This window comes from Diadema setosum, chromosome 9 (genome assembly GCF_964275005.1).
Source record: "Diadema setosum chromosome 9, eeDiaSeto1, whole genome shotgun sequence".
NCBI lineage: Eukaryota > Metazoa > Echinodermata > Echinoidea > Diadematoida > Diadematidae > Diadema > Diadema setosum.
In genome coordinates this window covers 113,467-127,651 of record NC_092693.1, presented here as the reverse complement: position 1 = coordinate 127,651, position 14,185 = coordinate 113,467, and the positions used below count along the sequence as shown (strand labels likewise).

Here is a 14,185-nt window from a genome sequence, read left to right as displayed (position 1 = left end):
GTTGATGGGCAACTTATATTGTGTAAACATTACATGAATGACACCAGCAAAAACATCATATCCTATTTAATTTTCTTGTGATTAAGAGCATTTTTGTAAAGATAGTCTTGTAGCAGCATGGTATTAAATGTCATTTGTTTTTTAGTTTGTTACAAATTTTTCACATTTTAGAAGATTAATTTAGAAAATGTTAGTAGATAGTCCCCCTATTTGGGTAATGTACAGCAGCTTTCTTTACTGTAAAAGGTATTGGAATCCCATTTAGTGTGGAATTTTTTCATACTTCATGCAAATAGATAAACAATCAAGTTAAAGGGAATGCAAACCCAAAGAGCAATGTGGATAGAGTGAAAGCATCAACATTAGTAGAACACATCAGTGAAAGTTTGAGGAAAATCGGACAATCGATGCAAAAGTTATGAATTTTTAAAGTTTTGATGTTGAAACCGCTGGATGAGGAGACTACTAGCGGTTATGACGTATTAGTGGACAACAATACAAAGAAAACATAAAGGAAATTCAACAAAAATTCACTTTTCTAGCATTATGAAAGAGCACTTGACTAACCGCTTTCAGAAAGCAGGGGGAATAATTGCTACCCTTAACATATGTTAGTATTAAGTTGATGGAATTTTTTATTTTCATGAAAACATGTATTTTTGTGGAATTTTCTTTATATTTTCCTTATATTGTTGTCCACTCATACGTCATAACCTGTAGTAGTCTCCTCATCCAGCGGTTCCAACACCAAAACTTTAAAAGTTCATAACTTTTGTATCGATTGTCCGATTTTCTTCAAACTTTCACTGATGTGTTCTACTAATGTTGTTGCTTTCACTCAATCCACATTGCTCTTAGGGTTTACCTTCCCTTTAATGCTTGATATAACTTTTCTTATTGTTTTATGAAAGGTGAAGTAAAATTGCATATCCTGTTTTACAACTAGCAATAAATTTTCCATCCCTTTTTGTGTGCTAGATAAGTGGTAGGAAATTGGTTAATGTGTCAGTTATTACCATTAACAAACCCACTCTGTCCTGTGATTAGGTATGAAATGAATTGACCTGAATCTATTGATTCACAGAATAGTAATTTGTATCCATAGTAAGGTTTTGCATTTAGACACTATTAATGTCATACATCAATGGGTGCTGGAGAGGGCAGCTGCTTTGTGTGCTGTCTTGCCATAACCACAAGCAATAAAACATTAACTGTTGGCTGTGGGATATGTTGAAAATAAACAAAGACTGTGTATGTATTCAACTGCCATAGAGATGAGCATTTATGGTTATATACATTTTTTTTTTTAGGTGATTATTGAAATGATAATGATCACTCTAATGGCCATAATTAGAAACACTTGACTTTCTCAGGTTACTGCTCTTGAAACGATTTGATTGCCATGGCAATACAAAGCAGACAGACTTGGTTTGATTAGGGGGTGTGGATGAGTTGATAGGAACAGGTAGTAGTAGTCTGAAAAGCCTGACATCATTGGCTAGGAACCTGTCATGCCAGCCTGAGCCCCCTCCCCCCATGACAAGGCTGACATTCTACCTGCCCCACCCCTCTCAGGAAGTGAGTGTTTCCCTCTTTGCAACCTGAAACTTTGCAGGTCTTGAGCTGCTTGCTATGAGTGGAGCAGAGAGAGGCTTGACTGTATGTCATCACTTCTTATGTTTTATTCCTTGAATCTCTCTTCCTCTATCTCATCCTAGTTGTCTTCTTTCTCTATCTCTCTCTTCTACAGTCTAATACTGTAAAAGTGGATATTTTCGCGCGACTAATTTTTTGCGCTTGACCGGGTAAGAAGAGTTTCGCGTGTTTTTAATTCCGCGGAATCAAGACATCACACACAGGAACATATGGCAAGCAAAAATATTCACGTGCGTTTAGTTTCGCGCTAGTTTCTGGTTGCGCGAAATGCGCAAAAAATTTCAACACCGCGAAAATTTCCACTTTTACAGTACATTTTGTGTGTCCTTCCCTCTCGAAAGTAAAAATTATTCTGTCAATTTGTATTTTTTCTTCTTGTCAATTGATTCTATGCTTGATTTAGTTCCTTCCCAAAGTACTTTATGTCAATAGTGTATCTGTGTTGAATTATTGCAGATATATCAATGTAAATTCTTTTGCTCACAAATCCTCATATACTCACCCTGTATCTAATGTGCTCTTAACTCCCCCCCTCATCCCGTTTCCTTGTCTTTCCCATTGTTTTCATATTCTGTCCATGTCAAGTTTTGATATGTGTATACATGTAAATATTCAATATCAAGGGAACTCATGTCATTTCTTATGTTATATCTTAACGGAGAGTAGCTTTTTAAGCCTTTTCCTTTGCTTATCTATTGTTCTTTTGTCTTTCTTATGCTTGCTCCTCAGATGTATACTTTCCATATCTTACATTTGAAATGTTCCACAGTCATAGCTGGTTTTCTTGATCTACCTGAAGGCTTCTAGTTTGTTTGTTGGCCTAGGTATATTACTTTTCCTATGTCTAGGACTGTATATAGCTGCCTATCTCTTTGTTTCTGTTCTTTTTATCCCACCCCCTCTTTTTTTTTTTCTCCCTCACACATGCTCAAAAGATTTCCCCCTTCTTTTTAGTCACTACAGTACCCTCTTCATCTGCTCCCCACTAGGTACCTCCCTACAGGGATTGAAACGTGACACCCTTTGGCATAGATAAAACTGGGCTACCCTGATGAAATTTTTTTCTCTTTTGTGGTTTCACGGTGATTTTGATCTGTTTTCTTTTTGAATCATCACATTTCTACATGTATGTCAGTGTACCTGCCACAGGTAATCATCATGTGGGTATTTCTCAAAACTTTAGAGACAAGGTGATGAAGCTTTGTTTTTGCAAAGTCCAACTAAGGCATCTGGGCTCGGGACCAGTATTGTTTTCACATTCATCAAATTTTAGTACTTTGATAACACCTCTTGTGTCTTTCCACTTCAGAGATTTGAACTACTTTCACTGTACTCTGGTGGCAACATAAATCAAAGAATTATTCAAAATCAGTAACATTGATAACTGCTTGGTATCTTTGTTGAACAGGTCCATTAATTTGGTCTCTTCTTTAATTCCTTGTGTTCAATGTTTTCTCTTCTTTGAATTACCCACATTATTTTCTCTTTGATGCTATCTTTAGGATGGTCTTGTTTATGTTCTTTTTCTCTTTCATTTTCCTTGTGTGTTGATGTCTGCATCATGCCTGCATGTCCAGGTGTGTGTGTGTGTGTGTGTGTGTGTGTGTGTGCTGACTTCTTTTCTGGACCCTCATAAGCATCTTTCCTGTAGATTCCTCCACACAGTGTTTTAATTTGTAATGTGAGAAAGACATTTGGTCATTCGTTCAAATATGATTTTTTTTTTTGTGTTCAGTTCATTAATTTTGATACAGTTTTTTTTTTGTGTGTTACATGATCTATGATACTGCAAATAGATATGTTCCTCTTCATTGAATTTATTGTGTGTTGTTGCTATAATGCTCTTCTTTTATCTTAAGCTCTGGTATTCCTTCACATTGCCAATATGTTCTCTTATTGTGGATATATATATTATGCATTGTTTTATGCTGTATGGTCACACTATAAGTCATCCCTGAGGCTAATGGTGGGCTTCTTTTTTTTTACCGTATTGAAATAGCATTAAAAATGACATATTTTAGACTAATTTAAGTGTAGATCCTGTAACTTTAATTATTTATTCAGGTTCATTCTGTATTAATGGGATTTTCATATTCTTTTTACTCAAGTTTGATCTTTAGCTGTATGATACCAGTGTTATTTGTGGGAAACGGGATAGACGAAATGAAATGAAATGAGATTTTAGATCTATCCCTTAAGTAGAACATAATCATGCATAGAACTGTTATGCAAGATATACAGAAATGTTTGCCCTCATTCATTTTCTTGCTGCAACCATTGGTAGAACCGAAGACACTTGAGATTGTGACTTATTTGTTCAAAAGTTAGGTGAGGGGATATGGGTACAATGTTTAGATAACAGCACAAAACCCCTCTATTTTTATTTATTTATTTTTTTAATACGTTCAATTGGTTAAACTATAAGCCAAGCCAAGCCAATTGCCTGTAGTGAATTTAGGGCAGATCTAATGAAAATCAAAAGAAAAATATTCCATGTTGTTCAGTGATGGCAAGACAATGTACTGCAGTGGGTTAAGGGCAGTGTTTGTGAAGGCTGAAAAGTTCTTCACTCATGCAAATTGCATGCTAATGATAAGATGCTTTATCAACTGAAATGAAAGTTGGTACAAACCATGATGATATCCAAAGTAAAGTATTTGTCATGATTAACTGGAGCTTAATTATTATTAGTTTACATTCAGATACGATTAGTTGGTCAAAATGTTTGTGAATTTGTCTTAACACAAGAACAGATGTGTGAAAAGAATTATCATTGAGGCTTTGTCATTGATGTCTATGGCAAGATATGAATTTAGTATGTTATCAACTAATGTCTTTTTTTTTTACTCTTTCCTTTGAACATTCATATACTATATAAATACACATGTAGGAAACATTGGTCTTAAAAAGTTTATCTTTTCACTTGCTGCACAAATATGAGTTTTTCCTTTATGAATAAGCATGTTATTGTGATTTTAGTTTGTACATATGGGCAGAATGTAGAATCATTTGAATCTCAAGATACATAAAAAAGAATACATGTGGTAATGACAGGGTTAAAGATTCAATGTTGGGTTTTATGCCTATGGCTGCATCTGTACCAATTCAACCATATCTTTTATTTCTACAGCTATGCCATGGTGAAACTATTCCAAAACTTTGGATGGGGGCGCTATGCAATGCTCTCTGCAGGCGACAAGGTCAGTTTAGAGATTGCTTTCAACATGCAGGAGGTTATGGCAGCCGGGGGCATCGACGTCGTCATGAACATCCGCATCGGAGAGGATGTCGGGGAAGAGCATGTGGCCCAGTCGTACATGGGAGAGATTCTGTCCAGGAATGCCCGTATCCTGGTAGGTCTCTTTCCAGAGAATGAGGCACGGACCCTACTGTGTGAAGCTTACAAGCAGGTGAGATGTATGCAGTTTATAGTTGGTGGTTGGGGGAAAATTAGTGTACAGATTGATGGAGGCTAGAGATACCCTGCTTAATTGAGTTTATAAGAATACAGGGATTTGCACTCTGGAATGCAAGCAAACAAATTATTTTCTCATATTGAAATTAAGCACCAAAGACAGTGCTCACATATGAACTTTCGGCTTCTTAAACATTGCAGATATAGCTCTGTTTAAACCATCTAATATCAGTGATAAGAGCTTTGATTTAATCAAGTTGAAAAAATGATAAACTTTTCCTAGATAAACTTTCCCTAGCCCCTAGACCCTAGTCATCACTAGAAAATCTGAAACATCCAGCTCAAAATTGTTGGTTCCAAGTTAATGTGAAACAAGTATGATAGCATAATATATGCGTGCCTTTGCACAGCTAATCTATAAAATACATGACCCTTTGCTGCAAAACTCTACAAAGCCCAGGAGCCTGTTCTATTAGTGTTTATCCATGTATTAAGAAACTTATTTGCTGTGGTTTATTAACCACAACTGACTCATTTTGTTTTGATTAGGGTGTGACTGGAACACAAGGCTATCAGTGGTTCTTGCCAGATTGGTATGAGGATGGCTGGTGGGACACAGACTATCACAACAAACTTGCAGCCTCCTCTTCCTCCTTCTACTCCTTCCCTTATACCACTACACCATCCTCCTCACACAACATCACCTGTTCCACTACTGAGATGGTGGAAGCCATTAGAGGCTACATCAGTCTGTCTCGAGCATACATCGCTAGCTGGGGTGAGCAGGTGCCTGGAGGACTGACAGTGGAACAATGGATTACCCAATATAACTCGCTTATTGAGAAAGAGGTGAGAATACAAGGAACAGATAGGGAGGTGGTGGCTATGAAATGAAGTATAAATCAAACTGTGCTGCTGACATAATTATTACTATCTTGTAGTCTCTTTTTTATCTGCATTTTACATGAATAAGGATAGTGTCATCTATACGGACTTAGTAGCTCTGCACATTTGTTAGTCATCTGACATCCATGGAAGTGAACCTTTTAGAAAGTAATTAGCTGATACTGAGACAAAACAAAAATGTTTTGGATTAATTTGGTATTTAGCTGTGCTGGTAAATACTATGCCTACTATATCTATGAAGACTAAGCAGAGCTTAGAGTAAACACCATGTTTCATAACATTTCTCAAGGCGCGGTCAGACTGGCAAAAGATCTCGAAGTTTAAGATCGCGATCTTTAAGATCTCGAAGTTTTGCCAGTGTGACCGCAAACTTCCCGCGAAACTTCTCGATCTGTTTGCGGGCAGTGTCTCCGAAGCGCGAGACCATTGTCATGTACAGATGTGTATTACGTCACAATCACTAGCCATCGGACGGTGCACTCTTTCTTGCATGCGTACCAATGGCCCAAACTCCGGGATCTTAAACTTCTCGATCTTTTGCCAGTCTGACCGTGCCTTCAGAGTGATAATTGGCCACAAGAAAGGAAAGTTTTTGGTTCATGCACTATTAAGTTCATAAGATCTCTTGGTAAAAGCTGTGTGTAATAAGATGCACAATCAGCTATCATGAATGGTTTTCAGTGGTAGATTATAAGGAGGTAGAAAGCTTAAAATCATGTATGATGTCATAATAGTAGCAATATTCATTAATATTATGATATGACTAGCTGATCATAAATTGTACAGGTAGGAACTCAACAGTTTTCATTAAATCAATCAACATGACATTCAAACATGATCTCTGGTCTTTATTACTAGGGCAAGCAACCAGCCACCCATGCTGCCTATGCCTATGATACTGTCTGGGCCTATGCCTTTGCTTTGGATAGACTTCTGAGACATGATGCAGCAGCCCTGGATACACTGTCATCTCAGCAGACAGTGAGGTAAGATTTCATCATGGCTCCTAGTTTGATCCTAAGTTTTCTTGCATTTCACCACACACCACCCCCACCACTGATTTAAGTGGGACAGTTCATAAAATGCATGAAGCAAACATATTCTAAAAAATGTATAATTGCTATTGTACATTCCAACAGGGAGGTGTGGTCTCACCTCCCTGGTTCTAAGTATATTTTCCCTTCTGAATGCATGATGCTGTAGTGGCGACAGTGGATTCTCTAATTCTACACCGAGGGTGTCAGGTGTAACAGAGTGTCAGGTGTAGCAAGGGAGATCTTTCTAAGTAGGGAAGTGCATTGGGAGTGAATCTGTATCATATAGCTTCACAGATTCCCTGAGGACTTCAACTCATTCTTCATAATTACACAGAATCAGAGATGTGCCAGGATGGAAGCCTGTGTCCTTGGAAGCTTGGTTTATGTCTATTGGTGTTGTAGCTGAGTATGATAAAAGATCAATCTGTCACTCCTTGCACGAGCTGAAAGGAAAGACTGCATTATGTAACATGAGCCTTCCCCTTGCAGTTGCTCTAACCCACTTAGCATGTTATTTGATGGGCGGATGTAACCTTGAATTTGGTGAACACATGGCACCCGTACTCTAGGCCTAGTGATGTTTCTACATAATGGGGCCAAGTTATCCCCCCCCCCCCCAATCTATCATCCTCATCCCCCTGGGGATCCCAAGGGGGTGTGAGTGTTGCGACACAGTGACTCCCTCATCATGAGGTCTACTTGGCACAGGCTGGCTGGATTTTAGCATGGACAATAGTCACTACCTTAGACCCCGTTTACAGTGCGGGGCCGGGCTCAATTGCGCGGCCGAGCCTCGCAATTTTGTCCGTTTACACTGCTGGGCTCGGCCGCGCTTTTAATTCAAACCTTTCAATATTTTGTCGTAGTGGCGCTCTGCTTGTAAACAAACGCAATTTGGTATAGCCTGGTTTTCAGACCCTTTGCCAACTGGATTCCGTGGCGACGAAGTCGCCGTTCGGTCAAAGGCCTTTGCCGAAGGAAAAATCCTTTGCAGGACAAAACCACCTTAAACTATACTAGTTTTCCACGTTGAGGGGGGTAATATCGTGAATAGCGAAAAAGTACGGGCAGAGTGTCTGGAAGCCAGACTAAAATTGGCCGCGCATTTGGCCCAGTTTGCGTTTACACCAAGAAGAGGCCAGGCTCGGCCGCGGCCGAGCCTGGCCACCTCCAGAGCGAGGCCAAATGCGAGGCCAATTTTGGCCTCGCATTTGGCCTTTTGTGCGTTTACACTGAAGCGGGGCTGGGCTCGGCCGCGGCCAAGCCGCGGCCGAGCTTCGCACTGTAAACGGGGTCTTACACTAGGGCAGTTAGTAGTCTCAGTAAGGGTGGATAAAGAAGGGAGGGGGGGGGGGGTATGTCTAGAACTCTTCTTTCCTATGCAGTATTCAACAAAGTGATTTTGATTCAATGTGATCCCTTTTAATAGATATACTGACAAAGAGAAAGATTCTCAGTGCAGCATAATATTTTGTGATGCAACATAAATCATGTCCTCTGGATTTCTGTGCATCATAATTTTTTTTTTTTATGCTGAGGAAGAGAATGATGAAATTTTATCATTATGTCCTGTAAGTTTAAGCCTATGCTGTGGTGTTCTGTTTTTGATCCAGGAAAAGAGAATGTTCATATGTTTAAGGCTCAATTTTAATGAGAAATTTACTATCAAGCTAGATTTGAGGGAGACAGAAAAAAGTAGTTTGGAGATAATAAGAGCAAATTAAAAAACAACAACAACAAAACCAGAATAATTTTGAAGTGAAATATGATAGAAAGAAACATGGCAAAACATGTATTCTCATTTGATTTGTGAAAACAGAAAGAGAAGCATTGAAGATTGAGTGGAGCTGTGGGATATCAAGGTCATATTTTTTTTTCAAATAATATCTGTTCTTAAAACAAATATGTTTTGGATTCCTGAGAAATTAACAATGGAATCAAAGAGGAAAAACCAGTGGTCTGTCTTTCCTGTGCTCAGTTTCACCATGACATTGATTGGAATATATGAAATTCACTTTGTATATGTATGTATATTGAGTGTGAAGCTTCTAGTATAGACAAAGGCACAGTGAATTACTTTCATGGTAATTATTGACCAAGAAATTCAATTTTGAGCATAAATTCCCCTCCAATTTAGGTACAGGAATATTTGCATGGTATTGTCACAAGTTCCTTGTTTGTCTTTTATATGAGAATGACCTTTTTGAAAAAATTCTGTGAGTGTTAAAAACAAGAATGAACTTTCATGTCACCTGCATAAAGCGCTTAACCAATCAAAGCTGAGACTTCAGAACCCTTGTGTTGAAAGTACGTCATTCACAGTGTTCAGGAAGTAGTTGGTTAAGGTGATAAAACATCTTCACTCCAAGCATAACTTGGCCTCTGTGCTCTATTGTGTGCTGCAGTGCGTACATGAAACATCTGAGTAACACATCGTTCAGTGGAGTAACAGGACAGGTTGTCTTCCTTGGACAAGATAGGAGAGGACCAGTCAGCATCCATCAACATCATACTCCAAGCACCACAGTGAGTTTTTATTAATTTCATTTTTAATTGCTCTTTAACTTGTATATGTCTCCTTCTTGGTTTGTCTGCTATAATCTCTTGATAAATATTATTTTCCTTATATCTTTTTCTTTTTTATTTCATTGAATCTACTGTTTCTAGTTTTGCTCATTTTTTCTTTCTGGTATAGCTCTCATGCTATTCTCTTTTCATTATCTTTAATATGACTCTATGTAATTTTCTCTTGTTCTTTGCTCCTTTGCAGTTTTTCCTTCCTTTCCTATCTCATACTGATAATTGTTTTTTTAATCTGCCATTTTCCCCCCAAACCTTTTCCTTTATTTTCCTGTTTCTCTGTTGATTATTGGATATTTTGTACTGAAGATGATCAAATGATCTCTTATGTCTTTATACATTCATTTCAGCCTCTGTTATTTGCTCTTCACATACAGCGTTTTTCAGTAATCTTTAATATCATCCTTAATCAACAATTCTAAATTCTTCCCTTTCTCATCTTTTCAATCTCTCATTTCTCTCATTCCCTGTATTTCAGTTCAATTCAATTCAATTCAATTTATTGATTTCATTAAAGCAGTACAGCCATTATTTTGTATAATAGTCAAATGTTGAGGAAACCACAAAAAAGCCAGTGGCTTAAAGCTTGTGATTCTCTATTTCCTATTTATCATCAATGATGTCTTTATTACAGTTTCTGTATATGCTTGTATATTTCTCTATATATTATCTTATTCCTTATGTTGATCTCAGTGACACAACATTTGCGTAGGGCCACCAACGATAAGTGGTATCTTGATGGACATGTAATAATATGGGACATTGAAAATATCTGTCACAATGACTTAACCTTAACCTCTTTTTGTGTTTTGTTTTTCTTGCATTAATCTGTAATGATTATTTTATGTTTTTTTGTTTTGTTTTTAGCTGCATTCTCTTCATTATATGATTTCTATGTTGTATTTTGTTATCATTTCACGGCCCTGCTGAAAAACAGCTTATAGCTGATAGCAAGTTTTTACTCAACTCAACTCAACTCAACTCGACTCATGACTTGACCACATTTCTGTCTAACTACCACATCTGAGTTTCCTGTGAGTGGTCATTGTAGATAGATTTGATTGCTTATGATTTTGAAAAAGGGATTAGCAACCATTTACGCAAGTCATCAGGATTTTTCTGTAACTTTTCAGTGGATTTTTCACAGTGGTTTCTTGTTAGGGTTTGTGTGTGTGTGTGTGTGTGTTTGTGTTGAATTCAGTGGAAGCGTTATAGTGCATTAGATAGAATTCTAGACTTGTAGCAAGAGATCCAAGGCATACCAGATTCTCCCCTTCAGGTGTATCCATGCATGATATTTTACTTGCCATGTCCCTGTTGAACACAGAGGTATAAATGGGTACCATTGGCAATGAAATTGACAGCAAATATTGGATGATGGTTTAGACTCAACAATATTATTTACAGCCTCATAACTGCTATTAAATATTTTCATTATTGTCATTATTAGCATTATTTCGTTAAATCAGTTATTGTGGTCTTCTGACCTTTAATACTTGTGCTGTGCTCATACTGTGATCTGAAAGTTACAAGGCTAATTTTGTTTGTTTTATCATTGCATTTTTTCCCCTCAGAAAATGTGAACACAAATTGATTTTTTTTTTTAAATTTAACACAGCTATAAAGTGAGTATTATCTGAACCCAGGATTTGTAACTTCATCAGACAACTTCTTCTATATCACAATTCATGGCATCTTACCAGTGCAGTACAAAAGAAACAAATGTTTGAGGTGGCAATGATATGATGCAAAGATTGACTAGGATGGTAGCCTCAAAACAAATGAAAGTATACCAGAAAAATGGTACCGTCTGTCAAAAAGAACAAAAAGAACAAAAAGAGTATATTAGAGATATGTGCATCATATTTCTTTAACTCTCTGTTTTCATTTTTTTTTCTGTTGTCAGGTGTTACAATGTATGTATTTAACATGAGGTGCAGACAACTCTAAATATTTTTCTCACTGCTACTCAACATAGTAAGATGGAGGTACATGTATTGAAACATTTGGCTCATGTTCACCTGCAGTATGCCATGTACAATACAGTCATATCATAGAACAATGTAAGCTTATTATCCTTATATTTTTCAAACTTACCATTCCAAGGTATGCATACATGTACATATGAAAGTGTCATAGCAGGGGTTACACCAACTCTTCTTGCAAGTGAAAGTCTTGAACAAAGTCCATCCCATCAGATTTGATTGCTAAATAAATTAAATAATTAGATAAATAAATAGATAAATAAATAATTAGATTAATTAATTAATAGATAGATAGATAAATAAATAAATAAATTAATTAATAGATAGGTAAATAGATAAATGAATTAATTGTTTTCACAGGATGGCTCCATCAGTGAGTTGAATACTGTTGTTTATGGAGACAGTTCTTGGACAATAAACACATATATTCATAAATATCAGATGGGCTTTAGTCATTCCTGCAGTGAAGCCTCATGTTTTGGTAGTCTCTTAAGTATATGGTCTTGTTACCAAAAGTCTTGCTATAGGTTTCTTTGCCAACCAGAGACCACTATAAATAGGTAGATTACTCATTGAAATTAGGAAAAATGGTCAGTTGTACAGGTATGTATTTATAGAGTGACACTATGTAAGAATTCCAAAGTTCTTCGATTTTTTTTTTTAAGTCTTGAGTTTGAAATGTTAAAATGTTTGAAATTTGAAATTTTTGAAAAATGTTCGGAGAGTATTTGTATATTGCAGACATTTTCCAGTCCTTAATACTTGGCAATGCTTAAACGGATAGTTTAGTTTTGGTTGAGACCTTACTCCGGGTTTCTAACATTTTTTGGTGAGATAATGAGAAACCTCTTTTAAAATGTGGAAGAGCATGTAATTCCAAGACAAATTCAACGTTTATTTGATGAAAATTGGTTTTGAAATGGCTTATTAAATATCCAAAACAGAGCAATCCTAATAAAAGGTGGGACCTGCCTTTTATTACGATTGCTTTGTTTTACTTTATTTTTGGATGTCTCAGCCATTGCAAAACAGATTTTCATCGAATAAACTTTTAATTCCTCTTTGAATGGTGTGCTCTGTACTATTTCAAAGGTGGTCTCTTGGCATCTTACAAAAAGCTCAAAGACCAATCCTCACCTCAACCAATACTATACCATCCCTTTATTTTGTCTTGGATGTCTTCTGTGGGTGTATAGGAGGGAGATGTGTGGAATTGTCTCCCAATTCTTCTCTGAAGCTACCCAGCTGCTGTCCAGTTACCTGTCAGAGCAGTGATCATAAATTTGACTAATAGATTTGGATACTACATGTACTATATCTTTCAGGAATAAGCACCTGTATAAAATTTTGTAAGTTATTTGAATTGGCTTTCAATAGCCACAGTGAAGAAATTATTACCAAGTATTTTCCATCTTTGAGAAAAAAGGAATGATTTCCCAAATTCATAATAAACATTTCATTTTTGTTGCATGAAACAGTATTTTTCTCAAGTTTTTAATTTGGCAGTTATTGGATGACTCATGAAATTTTAGAAAAAATAAAAACTCTGTGAAGTAAATATTGTGCATCCAGTATCATGTGGCTATGAGCTGAAAGGTGATGTATCTGATGGTATTTTCTTATTTAAGTAGGAATACCCACTTAATGAAACTATCAGCAGTGAAGTCATTTATTTGTTTCACTACTGAAATATCTATAAAATAGCTTGGTCTCATGAATTTCTTGAGAACAGCATGTATTACATAGGTACAATTAAGCTAATGTGATGAATCTGACCAGCACCTACCAGCTGGTAGGATGAATCTTGCCTCTTACAGACAGACAGCAAGAGACTGGAATGGTATTTAGATTGACTGTTGATCAGCCATCCCATGACTTGCAAGAACTGGTTGACAAAAGAGAAAAGAGTTTTCCTTAACCTGCTGGCCTGCTATTAATGCCACCTGCCTCCCACACACTGACAGGAGTCAGCATCTTGTGTGAGGTGCAACACCCTGGGCATGTCTGAAAACCACAGCATTGGCATGGAAAGAAAGTGGCATCAACCACAGTAGCTAGCATAGCCCTGACAGCATCACCAGGGGCCTATTGTGGTAAAACAGTTACCAGTCTGATTGGGCTATGGACCTTCGATGATCCAAGCACACTCAACAACCACATGTCTGACAGTCACCTAGAGAAAAGGGTGGAGACAAATATGACTTACTCATTTGGCAAAGTATTGGTATCTCTGCAACTTTTGGGCTTAAGATTCTCTTCCTTGCTTTCCAAAGTTGGTTGACGGATAGACGAGATCAGAATGTGGTTGGCCAATAATTAGTCTCCCAGTATGCCTCTTCATCAACCTCTACCACAGGACGTGAGCCAAGTCTGGCAGAGCTTAGGCATGGATTATGGCCTGACAGAGACCTGCAGTTCCAATCTGTATGAGCTGCAATTCCCCAGCACTCCAGCCACAAATTTTCATCCAGATCCTGTTAGTTTCACATTAAAATATTAATAGATTAACTTGCTTAAGTTAAGATTTATAATATATCCCTTTAGCATACAATATCTTTTAGCTTGATGACAGCATTATTATTTTTTCTCTGTTGTGTGATAATCAA

The 14,185-nt window shown here is 37.1% G+C and overlaps 1 protein-coding gene across 1 annotated transcript in view; it reads left to right on the top strand.

Moving 5' to 3' along the window:
* LOC140232727 (uncharacterized) overlaps positions 1-14,185 on the top strand; it is a 61,877-nt gene that overhangs the window by 30,870 nt on the left and 16,822 nt on the right. Inside the window, exons 9-12 of the mRNA XM_072312843.1 lie at positions 4,787-5,066; positions 5,621-5,920; positions 6,836-6,963; positions 9,420-9,540. Of these exons, the coding sequence (XP_072168944.1) occupies positions 4,787-5,066; positions 5,621-5,920; positions 6,836-6,963; positions 9,420-9,540 (829 nt within the window). The remainder of the gene's footprint in view (positions 1-4,786; positions 5,067-5,620; positions 5,921-6,835; positions 6,964-9,419; positions 9,541-14,185) is intronic.